Here is a 25436-nt window from a genome sequence, read left to right as displayed (position 1 = left end):
GCAAAAAATCTTTCAAATATCCACATAAATTTTATTTGGGGGGAGGGGGGGGGAAGAGAACCAGATTCCATATATGTAAAACTAAATTTTCAACGCCCCAGAAAGAATTCAGCTACAGTTAAAAGCTCAGTCAGCACAGTTGAGTTGGGCCAAAAAGCCTGTTTCACTGCTGTACAATGCTATGGCTCTATGTCTCACTGAGATGCAACTATGAGATGTTAAATCAATGCACTATCCAGTCTTAGATGGATATAACCCTCCTGCCATGAGACTTAAGGGCAATTTTCTCCAGTGTCTTTGACAATATTTAACAAAATTACAAAAATAAGTAATGTAGTTATTGTCATGTTATTGTTAAGATTTAGCCGAGTTCAAATTAGCTGCTGTAGTAATTACAAAATTATAACAGTAGCTGCACTTCAAAAGTATTGCATTCAATGCAAACATTGAGGCAATCTTGGTGAATGTAGCTTTACCTCCTATATTTGTAATGATCCGAGAGCTATTTTTTGTCAAGGCTGTGGATCTCTGAACACAAGTTGTTAGTACCATGGCCATTTCATCTGTTTTCACTTCTTGCTCTTCCTGACACAAGATGCAAGTCAATATTATTTTCTCCATTGCAGTTGCATCTTGCATTGGTCCCAGTGCTACACCAGAATACTCTGCCGGCGGAATACTGAGAAAAAACAAATTGCATATTGTGACAGAATATCTAGAAATATTTTTGGGAGATAAATTGGAAAAGTTAGAGTAGGTTACATACACACACTTTAAAACAGATCTTATTTGAAATACTGGAGAATTCATATCCACAGTGACTTTGCAGACTTCACAAGTAGGTGTTAATTGAACTGCATGAATGGATTATTGTCTTTAAAGCAACAGCAAGAGACATACTGTCTCCTGATACCTTTTTGCAAGGCTTTTGACAAGGTGCTCAGAGGTCACTGATGGGTTCTTGTTACCTAAAAACAGATGGAACCAGACTTGCTTCTTTGATGAAGAAGATCAGGTGGTTTTTTTGCAAGCAGTCTCTGGGTGAGTCAGAGAGAGAGAGAGAAGGGGAGGGAGAATGGAAACAAATTGTCTCAGCCAGTGTGGGTGAGACAAAAAAGCTTGCTGAAACTGAAGCAGGAAGCTTGTTGGAACTGAAACAGAAGCTCCAGAGTGAAGGATGGCTGAAAGTACTGGCTGTCTGGTGTTTCACTTGGAATGAGGGAAACAGAAAGGAGCTATGTGGTAACCTGAAAGAAAGAGGTTATCATCTGGAGAACCCTGATGGGGCAAGTTTCGTCAGCAAGACATTGAGGTGACTAAAGGTAGTACCTGAGTTGTGGAAATCCTAGAACAACACATCTCTCTCTGCAAACCTACAAGAACCTTTCTGAGTGTTAACCATTTATTTTTCAAGCACCAAAGCCTAGTGAACTTTACACATGTTGAATTCTGTGCACAGTATAAGAATTGTCTACAACCAGTGAACTTGGAAGAATGAGAAGTGAGATTGGACTGTGAACGAAAGAACTTTTCTAAATTTACACACACATTCCATACACGTGTGCTTAGAATTAAAAGGGGGTTAAGTTAGGTTAGTTAAGTTAAAGTTTAATTAAAAGCAACTTTTGTTTAAGTAACCATTTGTTGCGGTGAATATCTATTGCTGCTGAGTTTTGGGGTCCTTTGGGATCGTAACAATATGCATGTTGAAAGGCAGATGATTAAAATTGTGTTTAGCATCTTTTCTTTCTCGTATTTTTGTTTTACCAGATCAATTGCACCAATTCTGAATTTATAGGAAAACCCAGTTTCATTGAGTGCTGAACTTTTAAAAATGTCTTGCAAGAGAATGGAATGGAAAATGCTAATCTGATGAAAGGTCACTGAACATTGAAGTTACCAGTAACTGTTACTATTTCTGCAGATGTTACCCAACTTGCTGAATACTTCCGACATTCTGTTTACATTTGCAAAATCTACAGCTTTTGCTTTGCACTGTTTCTTAGATACCCGTTCTGCCTCTCATTTCTTTGTTAAATTCAACATTAGACTTTGCACTTATTGAAGATGCTATGCAAGTACTTAGCTTCTTATGCTTCAAATATACAAATAATGTCTCTGGTCTGGAAGAAATTGAAAAAAAAAAGGCCATAAGCAAGGCACTATGTGACTTGAGACCTGAATGTGCATTTTGAAAATTGTCCACTATAGGATAGAGGTATTTGTAATAAAATGAAGGCCAGTAATACAAAAGGCAAAACTGTAGAGTGAAAACTCGTTGACAAAAACAACTGAATAGTAGCACCAAAGCCAATTTGCAGTCAGGAGGCCAATTATTCTTCTAATGTCCATGGAACAAAACCATGAGCTAACAGAGGAGAAGTAGGCCATTAGACCCATCAGGTCTGCTCCGCCATTCCATCATAAGTTGATCCATTCTCACTCAGCTGCACTTCCCTCCCTTCTCCCCATAACCCTTCGATACCCTGACTATTCAGATACCTATCGATCTCTGCCTAAATACAAGCAACAACCTGACCTCCACAGCTGCCCATGGTAGCAAATTATAGAGGTTCACCACTCTCTGGCTAAAGAAATTCCTCCATATCTCTATTTTAAATGAGCGCTTTTCAATTCTGAAGCTGTGTCCTCTTGTCCTAGACTCCCTTACCATAGGGAACAACTTTGTCACATCTACTCTTCCACCTTTCAACATTCGAAATGCACCTATGAACTTAAAGAAATACAGCCCTTAAGAGCTGTCAAGCCTTCCTCATGTGCTTGTGCTTTCATTCCAGGAATCGTTCCTGTTAATCTTTTCTGAACTCTCTCCAATACTAGTACATCCTCTCTTAATCAAGGAACCAAAAACTGTACCCCGTACTCAAGCAATGTCTCATTGGTGCCTCGTAAAGCCTCAACATCACATCCCTGGTCGAATATCTTATGCATCTAGATATGAATGCCCACATTGCATTCACCTTCTTCACCACGGACTCAAATGAATTGACGAATATAGAGTTGGCAAAACAGATAAATATTTCCAAAGCATTAAAGGAGGGTTATAAAGAATACAAATGAGGTACTGAGATTCATTTTCTGGTCAATGCAAAGGCAGACAAGTAATGATAAATGTATGCAGAACCATCATATTTTGAGCATAGCTAAAACTCTGCAAGTAGATATGTTCTCTATAATACAATACAAATATTGAAGGATGGGAAGAAGATTAAGAATGGTGTCACATGTGACTATAGATGGTGGAATCTGGAGGAATAAAAGTGGAGGAACTCCGGAGGTTGAGCAGCAGCTAATGGTTGGGGGGGTGGGGGGGGGGGGGAGTTGTGAAGTGGAATTGTTAGTCTTTTGGGTAAAGACCTTCCATCACATTAAGAATGCTACGAGAATTGAGAGGTGAGAAGACAAACTTCATAAACTGGAGCTCCTTTCCTATTGAAAGTCTAATGGAAGCCAAGAAACTGAACAGGATTTTGTACTGTGGTTGGGTCCAAAATGAGCAGCATCAAATTGGTTGCCATCATATTCCCTTTGCACAATAGGACACAGGATCACGAAGCAAGCAGCAGAGTTCGAGTCGTGATAGAGGGTACTGACCCAAAACATTAAATGACCATCCTTACCCATGGATGCTGTCTGACCTCCTGAGCTCCTCCAGCAATTCTTCATTTACTTTGAATAGAATGCTTGCCTTTCTGTATCCATTTAACACATACCTTTCATTCTCAGCGATGATCATCTCTTGTTTTTGAGGTTCTGTCACCTTTTCATAGAGGTGTTTGTTTGATTCGATGAAGTTTTTCTGCATTGCAGAAATCTGTGCCATGATCTTCTGCCGATATAGTTTGGCTGCATCTGCTTTCCGTTTACGCTCAGCCTTATCTTTGTCCTGTACAGTCTGCAGTAAAAACAAGAACTTTATGCAGCAACTTTCACAACTTCGCAAAACATTTTACAACCAATGAAGCACTTCAGAAGTACAGTCACAATTATAACATACAAAACATAATTTGTACATGGTCCCATACAAAAAACAATGTGATAATGACAGATAATCTATTTTACAGAAGCAGTAGAGGATGTAAGCATTCACTAGGACTTTCAGGAACAATTCCCTTACTTTGAATTGGTTGGTGGGGCCTTGATTTAATGTTCACCCCCCACTCCCCCAAGACAGTAACCCCCCATAATGCAGCACTACAACTATGTAGTTCTAGATACTCTACTTGAATTCACCACCTTTGTCTCAGAAGTGGAAGTACCATCACTGAGTCACAAATAACTCTTTAGCCACTCCTCAATCCATTGACTGAGATGCTGTAAATTAAGACCAAGGCTCTCAGTTACTTCATTCAGCTGCCTTTACTGTGGGTAAAAGGATTTTTAATCTATGAAGTCTTAAGCCACACCTCCATTTTATTTTCATATAACAAATTAAAATCAAAACATCATTACCTCATTTTCCCTTTGTTTGTCAATGTCTGGTGAACCAGTGCTTGATTTCTCCCTCAGCTTTTTCACAATGTCAAACATCTGAAAATAATTAGATCCACAAGATTTGTTCCTTCAAAAGTTGTTTGTCCATTTTGACGGGACTTGTTGAACTTTATTTCTTTGCATCTTTTTCTCATGTTCAACATACCGTTGTTTAGAGTATGGTGGATGATGAGGTAATCAGTGTTTATCTGCAGGGTCAAGCTTGCTGACAAGCTAACCCCAACACCTAGTTGTCCTGGAACCATCTCCATGTTTAAAAACAAGACCATCAACATTAAGAAAATCCAAATTTAGATAACTAATTGTGTTACACTAACAAACCCAGAGTAAATCCAAGAAGGTGTTAGTTCACTGCAGTATCATGCTCAAGTTCACTTTAGATTATAAAGTAAAAACCGAAAAATGCTGGAAATACGTAGCATTGTCAGGCTACATCCAGGCTTTTAATCTGGAATGTCATCCGTTTCTCTTCCCATATATACAGACTGACGTTAATTATTTCTAGCATTTTATGTTTTTATTTTACATTTCCATCATCTGTCGCTTTTCTTTGATTATATTTATGGTAGCATTTGAATGACAAGTGAAACATCATTATTTTAATGATAGTGAGAAGCCTTCAACTGAATAACAGAGGAAAGTGAAGACATATGGAAATCTGCAGATGCTGGAACATAAACCAAAAAAAAACCTGTTGGGGTGACTCACAACCTCATTTTATTCCATTGTTTATTACAACGCCAATCAAAATTCACAGATCACAATCTGTATTACTTCTGGATGACTTGACAACAGTAAATCATCGTTGATGAGTTTGTTCCAAACATAATTCCATTAATTTTATAATAATAGTTAATAAACTAAATTATATTTGACATCGTCAGGTTGCAATTTTTTTTAAAAAGCAGGAAATTAAAGAATTTAAGGCAGCAAAGCAATTTAAGAGCTCAATGTCTTGTATTTCAAAGTACCTAATCTATCTCCCAAGTGCTAGTGGAGTTCATGCGCACGTAAATGCTCACCAAGTCCACAGAATTTAGATGGCAATCAATGTTATTTCTAATCATTAGGTTGTCAGGCTAGTCCACAGTAATTTGTAACAAATCAAAATAATAAATCTTGCAGCCACAGTATTAGAGCTAGGTATTTCATTAGATCAGGGAAAAAAATGGTTACTTTAAGAGCTTCTTTTCTCTATTACAAGTATATTTACAGTAATACTGTTGGTCAGAAAGATGCAGGGTTAAAGTTCAACAATTCTACTCAAGAACAAAATCATTCATCCCCAGCTGCCTATTTTCACCATTTAGTTAATCTTTCTTTTCCCATTCACCCAACACTGGTATGCATTTCTCATTATGCAGAACAAAAATTAACAGATTTCAGTCTGGGAAATTCAAATTAAACTCCTGCCTCAACATCTTTTTTGAGAAATGTACTCCCAATTTCCTATCAATTGAACAAGCATGCTTTCTGATTTCCCTTATAAATGGAGTATGCGCTCCCTTATTCTTTCTCCCTCTCCCCCACCAGAAAATATATCTGTTCTGTAATTTTACTGCTGCAGTTTTACCAAGTTTTGCTTAAGTCACAAAAAATATTTTCTAAATAGTCCATCAACATCTCAAGTAGGATGAGACAGCAAAATGTAGTTTTCAAGAATAAATCTGTAATGCAAGGGCCTTCAGTCAAACTTACAACCCAGGAGCTGAATGCTAACATCTTTGTACACTGAGAACATGGTAGTAGGAGGAAGCTATTCAAACCCATTCTTCAATTGTATCACAAATGATTGCTTTAAATCCATTTGCCTGTCCGATTCCAAAACTCTCAATCCTTGCCAAGTATGACCATTCAATCTCAGTTTCAAAACTTTGAAAAAAGCATACCAGTAAATGTTCATGATATTATTTGTTTTACCTGCAAGGTATAAATAATCATGTCCTTCTGGGCATCCAATTGAGGTACATGTTTTAGCTTCTCTAGGAGTGACAGAATACTCTCAGCATTCACGGCAGAACTTCCCATCCCTTTCAAAATAACCAAAAAAGAAATTTAAGACAACTGAATATGCACCCAGAAGAATACAAGTAAACTGGTCTTGTACCATCACTGGCAATGGCATTTTCACACAAAATGCTCTGCAAAGTTAGATTCTTATCTTTTTAAAATCCTAATTTAGTTAATAAAAAGAGTTGCAATTTAGCAACATTACTGGCTTGACAAACATAAATGTTTGGATCACAACTGGGCAATGGAATGAGCAGGGGGGAAAAACGCATGAAACTGCATTAAGAAAAAAAACCTATACAACTTCAGGAAAAAAATATCATGTTGCATTAAAGATTCAATTCAGCAAAAGGAATCCTTGTTAACTATGGAATTTCAATTCTCTGTCACTGAAGGGAGATATGACTGTTAGAAGTTCAATGCTGGCAAAATCCACAACATTCCAAAGGGATAACCTTGCACCATATACCAAACAAGATACCTAATAGGCTGGTTACAGCCTGCTCAGACTGCAGCAGTACAATTCAGGGGTGGGGGGATGCACAAGTTCATGCCCCTTAGACAGAATTCAGGCAATTGACTGTAGTAGTATGACACAGTTGGCCTGGAGTCCACCTAAAACACCAAAACATAATTTTGAATGACAGTGTTAGAACTAACAGCTGCATTGCCCCAATGTGACACGAGTATCACAGTAGGAATGGTGATATAACCCATCACAACTTTTTCTGCAATATGATCTGAACCAATTGCAATGGAACAATATAAACTATTAGGACAGAAGCAATGGTTAACAACTACAAATGCATTTCAAATTCCAAAGCAGCTCAAATACTTGCTTGTTGCTTTGAGATAGACATCAAAAGTCACATCTTCTTCTGCAATGACTTCTTTCAATTGTCTCTGTTCTTCTTGAAGAGCCATGCAGACAAGATGAAGGGTCTATATAATGAAGAAAGGCACAATCTGATGCTGTTACCCACACAATATTATGTAATTAACACAGAAACCATTAACATTATTCCACTGATTTAAAAGATCAATTTAATTAAGTGTTTTAGATTCCCCATTTTCCTCTATCTCTTCACTCCCAGAGTGCTGAAGTTATTGGAAAAGGTTCAAGAGGGTTTGAATTTATTATTTTTTTTAAACTTTATTTATTCATTCAAAATACAGATAATAAGTAACATATATAACAATAAACAAAGCATGAATGTTATATTTTATAATATATTAAAAAAAAGAAAAAAAGGAAAGAAACCCCCCCCCCCTTTCAGCCAACTCTCCTAAGGAGAGCCTTAAAGAAAAAAGAAAAAAATAAAGAAAAGCAAAGCATACATATTAAAATCTAGTCAATATAAATCAAAATGTAAATATTCTGAAGATAACAACCACCTATTAATAAAAAAATATATAGTTATCCGCGAAACATATGTATTTTTTTTCCATTATTAAACAATATTTCATCTCATTATGCCAAAAGTCTCAAATTTAATCATTTCAGGTAAAATCATATCTCTACCAAACACATGTTTTACCAAAGATCGAACTTGATAAAAATACGCTTATGCTTAATCGGACTGTTTAAACCCCGAACATTAAGTAACAAACTTCAACTTTGACATATCCACTAATATTACTAAAAACTAATAATATCAATATATAAAGACTCAGATCAACGTAAATAGGCCCTCCAATAGGAGAAACAGAAACCACAAATTAAAGTCTAAATAAAATGAAAATAAAAAAAAGATAAAAAGAAAATAACCACCCCCCCAAAAAAAACTACCAAAAGGTAGTAATCCCTAAACAAAAGTTGGGTGTGGATCACCCACCAGTGGCTGATGACTAGTAGAACATTGAGCAAATTTCTCCCTCCCCAGCCAAACAAAGAATAACAACAAGATATCATAATGACATAAAAAAATAAAAATAAGAAATTCCAGACTCGGCGACCCCATTTCAAGGTAACGGACTCTTTCCATTCCCATTTCTCCCATTTCTTCCATTTCCAGAACAACCAGATTTTTCTTTAGGAGATAATGGTGGGCTACGTCTTTGTCCTCTTACATCTGGCAACAAGTCAGCAAAACTCATTGCTTCACACTCATTCTCAAAAAACCAAGATTGAAAGTCTCCACAAAATACCTTCAACACTGCCGGATAGCGAAAAGTAGACTTATAACCTTTACGCCACAAAACTTCTTTAACTGGATTAAATCGATGCCGACGCTGAATAACCTCTTGACTCAAATCAGGATAGAAAAAACTCTACTATTCTGAATCATTAATGGAGCTTGTCGTTGTCTTGCGTTTTGCACTACTAAACGAAGTATCGTTTCTCTGTCCAAATAATTCAAACATCGAATTATCACAGGTCTCGGTGGTTGACCAGGCAGAGGTCTTCTTCTTAAGGCTCTATGAGCTCTTTCCAATACCAGACCTCCAGAGAAAAATTCCTGCCCCAGTATTTGTGGAATCTATTCGGTAAAAAAACGAAGAGGATCTTGTTCTTCCATACCTTCTGGCAAACCAATAATCTTCACATTATTCCTTCTACTTTGATTCTCCAAATAATCTACTTTCCTCTCTAGCTCCCTCTCATGTTCTCGCAATTCTTTAACGGATTTTTCCACCTCCAACTCCTTTTCTGTATTAGAAGCCACTTGTTGTTGACATTTCAAAAAATCAGCCTAAAATTGTTTAAAATCCTCACAAGATGCTTCCACACGTATTTTAACTGTATCCAGTTCCAAACTGAGCCTCTGAGACATTTCATTCAGCATAGGCTGAATGATAAGGCTTAGCTGTTTACATTGTAATTCCGAAAAGCTCGCCCCGTTTTTTCTTGCGTAGTGGCAGAACCAGGTAACTGCAGCTCCTGCTGCATTGCAACAACAGGCAGTTTAACAGTTTTACTATGGGTCTGGCCTCCCAGCGACAGCACCCCAACTTCCACAGGGGGCCAACGCTGTTCTCCCCCCACAACCCATTGTTGCTTCAAAAAACTCACGGAAAAGATCAAGATATTCAGGTTGGAACACTTCCTAGGGCATTTCAAGCAATGGAGTCGTCTTCTTGTGTGCCCCCTCCATTAAAGTCGGCAGGCTGCCAGAATCAGGATACACATCGGGGGCACATGCACCTTCCTTCTGAGAACGGGTAATTCCAGCGATGTCCTTCTCCTGGTGAGTAGTAGTCATTTTTTCAGCTCCCACAGGCAATCTCTGTGGTTTAGGCTTGAAAGCAAGCAAACCTGAAATTGTAGCAGACTGTTTATGCTCTAAATCTTCAACACTCCGAAAATGTAGTTTCTTCTGTACTTGAGGTTTAATCTTTTTACCGTTAATAACCATAACAATTCCCTGATACATTAAACTAAGTTTTAAAAAATTTAAACCTGAAAACAAAGAGTTAAAAACGGGTTCTTAAAAGTCTGGTCAGAGAGGTCGAGATTACACGTCTAGACTCTACGCCATCTTGCCACACCCCCCCAGGGTTTGAATTTCAAGCTGCAACGAGGAGCTTGGGCTTTCAGAAGGTGTTTTTATGCTGGAGCTCCAGCTCAAGGCCAGCTCTATCTGCAAATAAAAATTTGAACTTACCTTTTTATGGAGCAACTCTAAAAGGTTGCTCCTGCACCACTTTTATGAAGAGCAGTGCTTCTTAGCGTCCTCCAGAGCTTATGGAGGCAGGGTGAGTGGTGACGTAGTGCTGCCCATTGCCACGAGGTCTAACGAACGCACCAAGCAATGGCCATCTTCGTTACCCACAACCCTCCTCACAGCTGGAACCGCTCTGGGAAATGCATATTTATCATTCTTCCAGCTCTTCTGCCTGGTACTCCCCCTCCAGCTCCTTGCTCCCCTCTTGTATCCATCTCCACTCCTCAGCATCTGTCCTCCTTCCTCCTAGGCCATGGAGTTGAGCACCCAGCTCCTTTCGCCCTCTGGTCCCAGAGGTTCGGTGGGCTCTGAGTCTCCTTGTCCCCGCTGGGCCTCCGGCTCCTCGCTGCCCTTCTGCTCCTTAGTTTTGATGGCTTTGGGGAACGAGGAGGACATTTCCGGGTACCAGGAGGGAGTCCAAACCCCAGCACCAATCATCATGGGAGCTCTGGTGGTGGCTCCTGGGTTGGGGGCTGACAGCAGTACATTGCAGAGCACTCCATTCCACCGCTGACACTAGTTTGAAGAGGGATTGGAGTTGGTGCCTTGGAGCCGCTCATGGAGCATCTATGATGGTAAGTTCTGCACCTGTATGGTTGCATTTTTTCACTCTATAAAAGGCCCTAGAGATGTCCAGGAGAACAGCATTTCTAATAGTATCTGTGCTTAGAAGAAGTGTGAAATTCTAAAACAATAAACAAGTAGTGACTAACAGCATTCTCCTATTTGCTGGTCACCTGTCAACACAACAGATGCAATAACCTTGAGCAATTAAGAATACAACTAACTTTTCTTTTACACAGCTGTAAATTGATAGTTAAATGGTTAAATTGGAAAGCAGAAGGAACATGAAGTTCAAAATAAATTTACTCTCACAAAATACAATATAGAAGAACCAGAGACCCCATTTCTTTGTTCTCAAACTAAATGTTTAAAAAGGTCCATTTATGACAAAGTAAATCCAATTGAATTTTTCAAAATAAATTTAATCCTTTAAATTCATACCTTCTGTATCATAGCTTCACTGCACAACTGACTAATGGAATCTACAGCTCGTTGAAGAACTGTTCTGAGGATCAGCATAAAGACGTCACAGTTCAAAATGTTCACAACCTTTGCAAACGTTGGAAAGAACTGAGGAAGCGCAGGGGGTGGAAGAGCTGCAAAACACACAGTTAATTTCTTGAATAGAGTGAAAATATTGGTACACAAATCACAGATGAAAAGGGAGGCATAAAAATAAAATCACAGCATTAAACTTTAAATCCCGAGGATTCTCATTCAATAGCTAGCTGCCCAACAGGGCTCCCTCACTTCCACAACAAATGGGACAAATCTTCCTCTGACCTTGGGATGGACTGTTTCATTTATGAGGAGAGCCTGAATAAAGCTGGGTTTGTTTCTCTTGAGGGAGAGACAACAATGATGGACCTCAGGCATGCAAAATGACAAGAGGCACTGACAGGGTGGAAAGTAAATAAACTTTGCCCCATAGATAGTCTTACTATGATTAGAGCGAACAAGTTTAAGGTGAGGAGCAAATGCTTTCAGTAGGTTCAAGGAATTTGTTTTCATCCAGAGGATAACTGCAATTTGAAACTGCCTGAGAAGGTAGAGGAGGCACAAACTCTCAACATTTAAGCAGCATGTGGATGAATAGCTGAACCACCAAGGCATGGCAGGCCACACATTAAGTGCTGGTAAAAGTCTCAGTCGAGATGTGACTTGATGATCAGCACTGACATGATGGGCCAAAAGGCCTGTTCCTTTCCCAGATGATGATAAATAAACATCATTTCTTCCAACTTCTCAGCAGGGCACCACAGTACACAGTGAGTAAAGTTGTTGCCTCAATTTCAGTGACGAGGATTTAATCCTGACCCATGGCACAGAGTGGAGTTTGCCCTTTCTTCCTATGGTTACATATGTTTCTTCCCACATCCCAAAACATGCGAGTTAGTAGGTTAATTGCCCTAACATGCAGGTGAATGGTAGAATCTAGAGGGAAGTTAGTGGGAATGTCAGAGATATAAATTGTGTTAGAATAGCATTAAAGTAAGAACGGGCATTTGATAGCTGGTAGAGATTCTATTGGCTGAAGGGTCATTTCCATGTTTTATCTCCTCTGACTTTCGTGTCACCACAGTGCAGGTGTTTTCCCTGTGGCTGACTGTATTTCTGGAAAGGCTTAAGGTAATGAAAGCTCATCCTAAAACTTCCCAATTATCAAACCTCTCAAAATTTAACTAGATTATTTAAAAATCTCCAAGCAAACCAAAACACCAAGTAGGTGATTAAACAAAATTAGAAAACTACACTTAGAAAATAATTAACATCAAAAATACATTTAAACCGGGGGAGTCACGTGATGGAGTAGTGGCCGGACGGTGAACTCCAGTCCTCTCCAGAAAAGTCGGGAAAAACAAAGGAAAACACAAAGGCACAGAAATAAAAGTTACAGAAAAGTGAGTATAAAGGTGGAAAGAAGATGGCGACAAAAAAAGAAAAATCGAAAGTAACGGTAAGAGAGGAAGAGAAGACAAAGGAGGAAAAAGGTGAAGGCCTTACCTGTCCGAAGAGGCCGCTGCGGAGAGAGAAACCCGCTCCCTCAGGTCGGTAAATAATGGACTACAAAAATGGCTCGCTGAGCCGAGTAAAAGTGCGCAACCGCGCATGAAAAAAAACACACCGACGGGAGGGGGGACCAGCTGGGGAGTCGATCTCCACAGCCGGCAACGACAGCTGCAGAACACCTGCAGCAAGAAGAGACCACAGAAGACAATAGAAACAAGAAAGAAGAGAAGGAAAGGGCACCAAAGAAACAACAGATGGCCAACCCAGAGGAAGAAGAAGAGGAAGAGGAAGAGTACAGTGAAATAGAAGAAGAAAAGAAAGGCAAGATAAAGGATATACTTTCTCTTATTAAAGGATACATGGAGTCATTTAAAGAATGGCAAACACAGGAATTTAAGGATTTAAGAAAAAGAATAAACAACACAGAAGAGAAAATGAATAAAATAGAGATGACCTTAACAGAAATGGGAAAGAAAATGGACAAGATGGAAGAGCGGGCAGTAGCAGCAGAAATGGAGGTAGAAGACTTAAAAAAGAAATTGGAGGAATCTAATAAAAAAACTAAAGAGACACAAGAACTACTAGCTCAAAAAATAGATACAATGGAAAATTATAACAGAAGAAATAACATAAAGATAGTGGGCCTTAAGGAAGATGAAGAAGGCAAGAATATGAGGGAGTTTATAAAAGAGTGGATCCCTAAGACCCTAGGATGTCCAGAACTACAGCAAGAAATGGAAATAGAAAGGGCACATAGAGTATGGGCCTCTAAACCACAACCACAACAAAAACCAAGATCTATTGTAGTAAAATTCCTAAGATATACTACAAGAGAAAAGGTACTGGAGAAGACAATGGAAAAAGTAAGAGAGGGCAACAAACCATTGGAGTATAAAGGGCAAAAAATCTTCATTTATCCAGATATAAGTTTTGAACTCCTAAAGAAGAGAAAAGAGTTCAATACAGCAAAGGCGATTTTATGGAAGAAAGGGTATAAATTTATACTAAAGCATCCAGCGGTATTGAAAATATTTATTCCAGGACAACAAAACAGACTATTCTCGGATCCAGAAGAAGCACGAAAATTTGCAGAACAATTACAAAAATAGACTGAGGGAGGAAGACGGGTAATGAGAGTTAAAATGATCACGATTGATATGTATGTGGGTAAAGACAAAAATAGACTGAGGGATGAAGACGGGTAATGAGAGTAAAAATGATCACGATTGATATGTATGCGGGTAAAGAGGTATAAGAGTGAATAGAGACAATGTGCATACGTGAATGTATCTGTACTTAGAGGAAAATATAGATAGTATAGACAAGAATTAATAAGGGAAGGTAATGGAATAGAGAGAATAAGGAGGGAATTAAAAGAGTGACCTTTGTGACATATGAAAAGTGAAATCTTTTCTGGGGGGGGCGCGGTGAGGGGAAATAGCGGTCACTGCAAAATCAGTTGACGCTTGCGAGTGGATTCGCAAATCCAAATGGAGAGGGGAGATGTGGTTGTCCGACAAGGGATAAAGGACAACTCAGGAGGGGTAGGGGAGATTGGGGATAAATAAGATAGAAATAGGAGAATAAGGAAAATGTTGGATGTTGTAGGAATGTTGTCTTATAAAGAGTTGAAAATAAGAAAACAGAAATGGAAAAGGAGGAAAGGTAATGATGGAAAAACGGAAAGAGAAGATAAACAAAATATAAAAGGGCTACGCTGAACTACATGACTTTAAATATTAATGGAATACATAACCAAATTAAAAGGAAGAAACTACTAAATTTAAATGAATAAATGTATTCCATTAGAAAAAATAACATATAGGCTAAGAAATAATATTGAAATATTCGAACAAGTATAGGAGCCTTACATTAAATACAATAGCGAAAACCTACCGGGGACAAACATTACCTAAGTTGATGGAAGGAGAAGGAAAGAAAAGAATGGACTCAGTAGAATTTCTGGTGTATTTTTGTTGAATGACAACATTGTCTGACTGGCTTAATGCAACCTAGATTGTATACCTAAAATGGATGAGGGGGGGGGGGTGGGGGGGTGGCTTGGGAGGAGGGGGGGGGAGAAAAAGTCACTGTATATGTGTGAAAAAGAAATAGTGTATATCATGGCTAATGTGATTTATGGTGTGAAAAATAAAAAATTTAAAAAAAAAAGAAGACTAAAAAAAAATACATTTAAACCAATTTAATTAAACCAAATGGCAAGGATTATTCATTGATTTTCTAACAGATGTGTTTTCCTTTTTAGTTTATTGGGAATGATGTGTTTTTGCCTCCAGTGGAGAGTTATGGAGCCATAACATTCTTCACGGATTACTGCTCCATAGGCACAATGAGCAGTATGGACTGCAAAATGCCAGATACAAGGCTGGAACCCCAAACATGGGCAAGCCCATCCGAAGATTCATCTTAATATGATACACTAAACAAGTGCACAAAAGAGTTATAAAGATGCAACTAAAATCAGAAAAGATTAAAGTTAAAAAAAATTAAGGTGGCTGAGGCATTTATATTTTTGAAAGTCATGATAATGTTTATTCTTATATACATCTACAGTATGCAAGAAAATTCTTGCTTGCTGCAGCTGAACATAAAAATACGTAAGAAACAAAGGATGGACAGATGATAAATACTCACAGCTGCAGAAGTGCAAGAAAAATCCTTTTATTGCTTTGTTTGGTTATTCTCTAGAAGAGAGGATTTCCTTGAATTCAATTCAAAAAAGAATTGTAGCTTTAACTTCATTGATGACCAGACAAACAATTTTGAAAAGGTGGAAAGACACCATAGCACCAACTCATGTGCAATGGTTCAGGATGTTATGTCTTGCTTGAGTTTGGAGAAAATTAAGGTGATAAAGGTTGAATTTGACAAGATATGGGGCCTATTCATGGACTATTATCATAATTTGATTTCTTCGGCAGGAGTGCTCTGGGGCAGGGGTTCCCAACCAGTGGTACATTTGCACTTTTCAGGGGGTACATTGGATCTGAGAGAATAACCTCTACCGTTCAGTACGTGGTGTTGTAATCTGCAGTCAGACTGCACAATGTTGTGTTTTTTTTAATCCTTAATTTTTAGGGGTACACGGGAACCGATAAAAATGTCCAAGGGGTACAGAGGAACAAAAAGGTTGGGAACCCCTGCTCTTGGGCTTTTCTATCTGACGCCCAAGAGCTGATACTCGATCCTTTAAAATTTATTTGCAGGTGACCATCTTTAGTGGGAGGGGTTAGATTAGTATGTGTTTTCTTTCTTTCCTTCTTATTTTTGTTTTTTCATAACTCGAAGACATTGGTCTATTTAGATAATCACAATGTACATCTCAGTATTAGAATGCAAGGTGAAATTCTCAAAGGATATCTCACTTTTTTGAGAATTATATAAGACAATGTATAATTTATGTGACTCATATTCTGTATTGCGTTATAAAAAACCTCTAATATCTAAAATATGTAATATTTCTCTCTATCAAATTAATCAAAAGAGAAGTGCAAGAAAAAAGTGGCATTACAATAGTGCAAAAAGTCATTTTTGTGGTGTTGGAGCAGCCCTGGATTAATGTTTCAAGAGCCAGTTAGCCTTTGAAAAGAAACTGTCCTTGAACCTCGAAGTATTGATCTTCAAGATGTGGCAGCTTCAACCTGAAGGTAGCAGTGAGAAGAGTTTGCGAACAGGGTGATGAGGATCATTCATGATGTTGGCTGCCTTTTTGAGGTTGCACCTCACACAGATGACTTCAATAGATGGGCAGTCGGACCCTGTAATGGACCTGGCTACGTTTGCTGCTTTCTGTGTTTCTGGGCACTCAAATTACCAAACCAGACTGTGATGCAATCAGTCAGAAAACAGTACAAGAGGCAACGTGTTAGGGCTTGAAACTTGCTTCCACTTATGATGCATCAAGAATAAGGATGCTAGAGAGGAATCACATGATGGAGTAGTGGCCAGTGGAGAATACCATCCCTCTCCAGAAAAGAAGAAATAAAGTGAAGAAAATGCAAAGCTCAAAAAAAACATAACAAATAAAAGATAAAGGTGTGGAGAAAAGAAAGAAAATGGCACCTAAGAAGGAAAAACCAAAAACAGGAAAAAAAAAGGAAAGATGCCAGAATAGAAAGGAGAAGGCCTTACCTGCATGAAGAGGCAGGGTCCCGCCGTTGACAGAGGAACCTGCTCCCCGAGGTTAGTGGAGACCCCGCAGGGTCGCAACCTCCCAACCGCAGGACTGCAAAAATGGCTCACTGAGCTAAACAGAAGTACGCAACACGGAAAAGGAAAACACCGACGGGAGGGGGGGCCCAGCTGTGGAGTGAACTTGAACAGTGAGACCAGCTGAGAGATGCCCGACAGCAGGGCTGTCAGCTGGAAGAAAAGGAAAGCAATGGGAAAGGGAGTGATAAGAAAGAAAAACAGCAACAGGAACCCCAACAGATAACTATGAAAAAAATACCCAACAAACTGAGACAAGCAGCTCACAAGAAAGTCAGAAGAGACACAGATAAAAGGACGAGAAATAGAAGACACAAACGCAAGAGCAGACACAGATGAAGAAGAAGAAGAACACCAAGCTCTGCACAGAGGAATAGAAGGTAAAATAGATGGACAGTACATAGATAAAAAAAATTTCAAGAACAAATGAAAGCATTAAAAGAATGGTTGATGTTAGAATTTAGTGAAATGAAAAGAAAAATGAAAAGTACAGAAGAAAAAGTGAGTAGAATAGAGTTGGTCATAACAGAAATTGGGAAAAGATTAGAAAATGTGGAAGAACGAGAAATGGCTGTAGAAATGGAAGTGAATGACTTAAGAAGAAAATTGGAAGAAAGTGACAAAAAACTTAAGAGTCACAAGAGTTGTTGGCTCAGAAGATGAACATAATGGAAAACTATAGTAGGCAAAAGAATATAAAGATAGTGGGCCTAAAGGAAGATGAAGAAGGCACAGATACAAAGGAATTTATAAAAGAATAGATCCCAAAAGTACTGGGAATGCCAGAAATACAGGAAGGAATGGAAATAGAAAAGGCACACAGAACACTAGCCCCGAAACCACAGTCACAACAAAAACCAAGATCCGTTTTAGTAATATTTCTGAGATACACGACAAGAGAAAATATATTGGAAAAGGCAAGGAATAAAATTAGAGAAGACAAAAAACCATTGGAGTACCAGGGTCAAATTTTTTTTTTTTTTTAACCCAGACACAAGTTTTGAACTCCTAAAGAAGAGGAAGGAGTTTAACACAGCAAAATCGATCCTATGGAACAAAGGCTATAAATTTATGTTAAGATATCCAGCTGTGCTTAAAATATTTATCCCGGGGGAGCAAAACAGAATGTTCGCAAATCCAGAGAAAGTAGAATGCCTGCAGGACAGAAAGAGAGATGAAGAGATGTAACAAGAACGAAGAACGATGACAAACTAAATATAAAGATCTAAAAATAATGTATAAGTAAGAACTAAAGAAGGGAAAGAAAAGGGAAGTAAGGGAGAGGGGGAAAAAGGAGGGGGGAAAAGAGAAGAAAAGAGGATGTGCTTTGTTTTAATGTGAAGATAAAAGTCTTTTCTGGAGGGGGTTGGGTGGGAGAGAATAACAGTCACTGCGAAATCAGTTGACACTTGCGAAAGGGTTCACAATCCAAATGGAGAGGGGAGTTGTGGTTGCCCGGCAAGGGACAAGGGGCGACTCAGAGGGGGGGACGGGACACTTGGGGTTAAGGGAATTTTAGATATGGGAGTGGTTGAAGTATTTTATGTTTTAGAAGTGTTGTCATACATTGAGTTAAAAAAAAGGAAAACTGAGAGATGAAAATGGGGGAAAAGGGGAAAGGTGGTGGTGAGGATGCGGAAATGAGGTGTAAACAGAATATGAGATGGCCATGTTGAACTATATGACTATAAATATTAATGGAATACATAACCAAATCAAAAGGAAGAGGCTATTAAATTTACTGAAAAAAGAAAAAATAGATATAGCATTCGTGCAGGAAACGCATCTAACTGAAGTGGAACATAATAAATTGAGGAGAGACTGGGTAGGGCACATAACGGCAGCATCATATAATTCAAAAGCCAGAGGTGTAGCTATATTAATCAATAAAAATGTACCAATCAAAATAGAGGAGGAAATAATAGATCCAGCAGGGAGGTATGCAATGATAAAGTGTCAGATATATTCAGAATTCTGGAATTTGGTCAATATATATGCACCTAATGAAGAGGACCAAAAGTTTATGCAAGATATTTTTTTAAAGATTGTAGATATGCAGGGGAATATATTGATAGGAGGAGATTTTAACCTTAATTTGGATCCAAAAGTGGATAAAACTGGACAAAAGACTAGCAAAAAGAATAAAGTAGCCAAATTTATGGTTAAGTCAATGCAGGAAATGCAACTTTTGGATATATGGAGGAGGCAACACCCAAACGAGAAGGAATACTCGTATTATTTGAGTAGACATAAAACATATTCAAAGATTGACCTGTTCCTGTTGTCAGCCCATATCCAAGAGAGAGTTAGGAAAACGGAATATAAAGCTAGATTGTTATCTGATCACTCACTCCTGTTATTAGCAATAGAACTGGAGGACATCCCACTAAGAACATATAGATGGAGATTAAACTCCATGCTACTTAAAAGACAGGAATTTAGAGAATTTATTGAAAGCCAAATTAAAATATACTTTGAAATAAATACGGGATCAGTGAAAGACAAATTTATATTATGGGATGCAATGAAAGCCTTCATAAGAGGGCAGATAATAAGTTATGTAACTAAGATGAAAAAGGACTACAATCGAGAAATAGAACAGTTGGAAAGGGAAATAGTAAGTACAGAAAAAGAACTAGCAACAAGGGAAGATACAACAAAAAAAAAGAATTGGCGGACAAAAAAATAAAATATGAAACATTACAAATGTACAAGGTGGAGAAGAACATAATGAAAATAAAGCAGAAGTATTACGAGCTAGGAGAAAAAATGCACAAAATACTAGCCTGGCAACTTAAAACAGAACAAGCTCAAAGAACTGTATTGGCATCAAGGAAAAAGGACAAACAAATTACATATAACCCAACAGAAATCAATGAAAACTTTAAGGAATTCTATGAACAATTATACCGAACTAAGAACGAAGGGAAAGAAGACAAAATAGATGAGTTTTTAGCTAAAATTGAATTTCTGAAATTGCAAGAAGAGGAGCAAAACAAATTGATAATACTATTTGAAATAGAGGAAATACAGGATATATTAAAAAAGCTAATGAACAATAAAATGCCTGGAGAGGATAGACTCCCAATAAAATTCTATAAAACATTTAAAGAGTTATTAATTCCTCCTCTCCCGGAAGTAATGAACCAGATAGAAGAAACACAAAACTTGCCAGATTCATGTAATAACAGTAATACCAAAGATGGGGAAAGATCCACTAACACCAGCATCATATAGACCAATATCTCTACTTAATTCAGATTATATGATAATAGCAAAACTATTAGCAAACAGATTGGCCGACTGTGTACCAAAAATAGTAAAATTAGATCAAACTGGATTTATTAAAAGACGAACAACGGACATTGTCTGTAAGTTCATTAACTTAATCCATGTCGTGCAAGGAAATAAGATACCAACAGTGACTGTTGCTTTAGACGCAGAGAAAGCCTTTGACAGGGTAGAATGGAATTTTTTATTCAAAGTATTACAGAGGTTCAACCTACCAGAAAAATATATTAATTGGATTAAAGCTTTATATAAGGGACCATTGGCGAAGGTGACAGTAAATGGATATATATCGAACCAATTTAAATTAAGTAGGTCAACTAGGCAGGGACGTCCACTATCTCCCTCACTGTTCGTTTTAGCAATAGAACCCTTGGCAAAACTGATAAGAACAGAAAATAAAATAAAAGGGATAAAAATAAAGGAGAAGGAATATAAAATCAGTTTATTCACAGATGACATCATAGTATACTTCTTTGGTTTTGCTTCGCGGACGAAGATTTATGGAGGGGGTAAAAAGTCCACGTCAGCTGCAGGCTCGTTTGTGGCTGACAAGTCCGATGCGGGACAGGCAGACACGATTGCAGCGGTTGCAAGGGAAAATTTGTTGGTTGGGGTTGGGTGTTGGGTTTTTCCTCCTTTGCCTTTTGTCAGTGAGGTGGGCATAGTATACTTAACAGAACCAGAAATATCAATAAAAGAATTACATAAGAAATTGAAGGAATATGGAGAAATATTGGGGTATAACATCAATGCAAATAAAACTGAAGCGATGCCAATGAATAATGCGGATTACACAGAGTTTAAAAAAGAATCACCATTTAAATGGCAAACACAAGCAATCCGATACCTAGGTATTAGATTAGATAATAATTTAGCCCACCTATACAAATTAACTTATCAGCCATTAATGAAGAAATTACAGGATGACTTAGAACATTGGAAAGAATTGCCACTAACACTGATAGGAAGGGTAAATTGCATTAAAATAAACATCTTCCCAAGGATACAATACCTATTTCAATCATTACCAATTCCCTTAAAAGAGAAATTCTTCAATGAACTAAAGAGAATAATAAGGAAATTCTTATGGAAAGGGGGGAACCGAGGATAGCGCAAGATAAATTAACAGAATGGTACAAACAAGGTGGTTTGCAGCTACCAAACTTTAAAAATTATTATAGAGCAGCACAATTAAGCTATCTATCAGATTTTTATCAAACAAGGGAAAAACCAGATTGGACCAAGATAGAGTTAGATAAAATAGGGGAGAAGTTACCAAAACATATACATTATAAGTGAGATGAAAAACTGGTGCAATATAGAAGTTCACCAGTACTGCACCATCTGCTCAACATATGGAAGAAGATTCACGTAGAAAGGAAAAAAAACAAATTACCAACTACCAAAATTATTATTGACACAAAATCAACTAATCCCTTTCATAATAGATAACCTTTCCTTTAGAGAATGGGAGAGAAAACAGATTAAAAGAATAGAAAATTGTTTTTTGGGAAATAATTTATTATGATTCGAACAAATGAAGTACAAATATGGAATAACTCACGGTACAATGTTTGCATACCACCAACTGAAAACCTACTTAAAGGACAAATTGGGAAGCAGGCTGAGATTTCCAGAAGGAAGCAGCTTTGAATAATATGATTACAGAAACAACGATAATAAAAAGATTTATAACAAACATGTACATTAAGCAGCAAGAGAAAGAAAATGATGAAATAAGCTATAAACCCCAAACAAAAGTGGGAACAAGATCTAAACATAAAGATAAAAAATGAAATATGGGAGAAGATGTGCTCTGGAACTAGGAAAAATATAATAAATACGAGGTTACGCATGATACAATATAATTGGTTACACAGGCTATATATCACGCCCCAAAAGTTAAATAAATGGGATCCAACATTATCAGATAGATGTTTTCGCTCCAAGAAGGAAACGGGAACAACAGTAATGCAATTTGGGCATGTGAGAAAGTGAAAAAGTTTTGGGAAGATCTAAATCAGGTATTAAATAAAATCACAAAAAGCAACATACCAAAAAATCCAGAGACTTTTCTTCTAAGTAATATAAGAAGTAAAGAAATAGGCTTCAAACTGGATGAAGCGCAAAAAAGATTTATTATGAAACCCTTAGCTGTAGCAAAAAAATGTATAATGTAAACTTGGAAATCAGAAGAGAGCCTTAGAGTACAGCAATGGTACATGGAAATGAATAAATGTATTCCATTGGATAAAATAACATCTAATTTAAAAAATAAAGTCACATTATTTGAACAAATTTGGGAACCATACATGGAACACAACAGAGAGGGCCTACCGCGGACCTCCACCCCCTAAAATTATAGAATGAGAAGAAGACAAAATGACCTGATCCAGTATGTAAAAGTAGATGACACAATTTTCTTGTTTATTTTCATTTATGATGACATTGTTTAATGGGTTTATTGTATTGTATATGCTGAACGTTTAATGGGTTTGGAGGGGGGTGGGAAGGAGGGAGGGAAGGGAGGGGTGGGGAAAAAGAAGAGAAAATGCCACTGTGTATATTCAAGAGGGAAATGTTTGTGTGTATTTTGATTAATATGGTTCATAGTGTGAAAAATAAAAAATAAAAAAAAGATTAAGGATGCTTCAAAGAAGTTCAAGCAAACACCTGATTGATGTCTCGAGCATGTCGGACTAACTGCCGACGTGCCGAGCCCGATGGTGGGAATGTCGGGCCTCGATCACAGGGCCCAGTCAGGACTGGGCATGCTCGAGGATTCACGCATGTGCGTCACTTCAGAACAGGCCCTGACGACGGGGCCAACTCTCCCCGAGGCTCTGAACATGTTGGACCTATGTGGGAGGCGATGTTGAACCGGAGTCGGGAGGCCCATGCAGCGGCAGCATTTGCAGCTGTATCTGCTTTAATGGTGGAAGGATAAGAAGAGATGGAGGAATACCCTGAAGAAGACTTGGATTTGATATTGAAAGCTGCCAGACTTATTAAAGGTAGGCCTCAAATGTTTCAAAAACTTAGAAAAACTTCTAGAAGTAAATCTCCAACTCTACAGACTTTCAAAACAGTGCAGGTGGAAAAAGATACTACACTTTCTGTTTCAGAGGACTTTATGCGACATATGGATAATATGGCTGTTCAAGTTACTCAAGGTTTTCAAGAAAGCAAGTTTCAATTTGCTGAATTAAGAGGCAAAGTGGCATCGATTAAGCAAGATGTAGTTAAATGTTTAAGAGAAGTGGGTGTGGTTCAGGGGGAGTTTAAGGATATTAAGCGAGCATTTCGTGATTGTACTGATACTGTAGATCAATATACTGAATGAATAGATTATTTGGAACACTGTTTAACAGATCTGAAGGTTCAGACGCTTTTCCTGAAGGATTGGAATTGGATAAACACAGCGTTATGAAGAAAACCTTTTCCTGATCAATTTCCACGGGCAGTTCTTATTCGTTGTTTAAGATATCAAGATCGTGAGTTAATTCAGAAAGGTGCCAACAGTTTTTGCAGAATCAAGGCCCTATGATGATCTAGGGACATAAGAGTCCTTTTCTATCCAGATCCTTCCCTCTCCATTCAGAGTGCTATCCCCTCTCCGGACCACTTCCCAGCTTTTTTCTCTTCTACCCTCTCACCCATATCCACCTATGGACCTCTTGCCTGTGGGCCAATGTTCCTCCCATTGCCCCTTCACCATTGTTTGTTTTTCAGATGCCTGCCTGCTTTTTGCTTGGTGAAGGACTCAAGCCCAAAACGTTGATTATGTATCTTTATCTTTGCTACATAAAGTGCACTGTTTGACTGGCTGAGCTTCTCCAGGATGTGCATTTACTTCAACGGTGTCTGCAGACTGAATGTTCTGCTTTGTAGGTGGACATGGATAAGTTAGCAGGAGAGAAATTGATTGGGGGAGGAGAAGGTAGCTCCATGCCCAAGTTGTAACAATACTTGACCCACACAGTCTGAAAGGAGTTTGTATGTTCTCCCCTTGTCTGCGAGTGTTTTCTCCAGGGACTTCCACTGTTCAAAACATACTGGGGTGTAGGTTAAGGGAGTGTAATTAGGGCTGCATGGATTCATGGGCCAAAATGTTAAAAAAAACTTCTCAAGTCAAGTCACATTTAATTTTCATTCATCCCATGCTCACACAGTAAAGATAAGATCACATTCCACCAAGACCATGGAGCATATTTACAAAAATATAAGTTAGGATAGAAGTTAACCACATTAAAATATTTAGACATATGCAGTAATAGACCACTGTACCCTTTCCCAAATGTTCTGGGAATTCAGGAGCCTGATGGCTCAGAGGAAAAAGATGTTGCCCAATCTGGATGTAAGGGCCTGAGTGCTGCAGTACCTCCTACCAGCTGGCAGAAGGGAGAACAGTTTACGCAAGGGGTGTGTGGAGTCCTTCACCTACATTGAGTGTTGTAGATGTCCTTCATGGTAGGAAGAGAGTCCCCAGTGATCTTTTCCACTGATTTTACCATCCTCTTCAGGGTCTTGCAATCCGAGGAGGTACAGCTTCCAAACCAGGCAGTGATGCAGTTGCACAGGATGCTCTCCATCTCTCCTCTGTGGAATGTAGTGAGGATAGAGGGTGGGAGATGGACTTTCCTCAGCTTTTGCAGGAATTAGAGGCGCTGCTGGGCTTTCTAGGCTATAGACCTCGTGTTAAGGGACCAGGTGAGGTTCTCCGCCAAGTGCACTCCAAGGAACTTTTGACGACCTCATTGGTGGAGCCATAAATGGTCAGTAGAGTGTTGTCCCTCCCGAGCCCTCCTGAAGATGACAACCATCTCTTTTGGTTTTTTTAACGTTCAGATACAGGTTGTTGGCTCTGCACCAGTCCGTTAGTGACTGCACCTCACCTCTATATGCTGACTTGTCATTCTTACTGATCAGGCCGACCACAGTTGTATCATCAGCAAACTTGATGACTTGGTTCGAGCTGTGTTTAGCTGCACAGCCGTGGGTCATCAGAGTAAACAGCAGTGGACTCAGCACACAGCCCTGGGCCGGGCTGCCCCCCCTCCCCACCTACCGCCGTGCTCAGTGTGATGGACTTAGAGATGCTATTTCTGATCCGGACTGCCTAAGGTCTCCCCAACAGGAAGTCAAGAATCC

At 38.5% G+C, this 25436-nt stretch overlaps 1 protein-coding gene across 5 annotated transcripts in view; it reads right to left on the bottom strand.

Annotated features, from left to right (window-relative positions):
• ubr1 (ubiquitin protein ligase E3 component n-recognin 1) overlaps positions 1–25436 on the bottom strand; it is a 227492-nt gene that overhangs the window by 81785 nt on the left and 120271 nt on the right. For all 5 annotated transcript variants that reach the window (XM_069917334.1, XM_069917337.1, XM_069917336.1 and 2 more), the window contains exons 25-30: positions 11196–11350; positions 7365–7467; positions 6436–6545; positions 4474–4551; positions 3735–3916; positions 477–679 (exon numbers count right to left, since the gene is read on the bottom strand). In XM_069917334.1, the coding sequence (XP_069773435.1) occupies positions 477–679; positions 3735–3916; positions 4474–4551; positions 6436–6545; positions 7365–7467; positions 11196–11350 (831 nt within the window). The remainder of the gene's footprint in view (positions 1–476; positions 680–3734; positions 3917–4473; positions 4552–6435; positions 6546–7364; positions 7468–11195; positions 11351–25436) is intronic.

Source organism: Narcine bancroftii, chromosome 2 (genome assembly GCF_036971445.1).
Source record: "Narcine bancroftii isolate sNarBan1 chromosome 2, sNarBan1.hap1, whole genome shotgun sequence".
Lineage (NCBI taxonomy): Eukaryota > Metazoa > Chordata > Chondrichthyes > Torpediniformes > Narcinidae > Narcine > Narcine bancroftii.
This window is presented reverse-complemented; position numbering and strand designations above follow the sequence as displayed.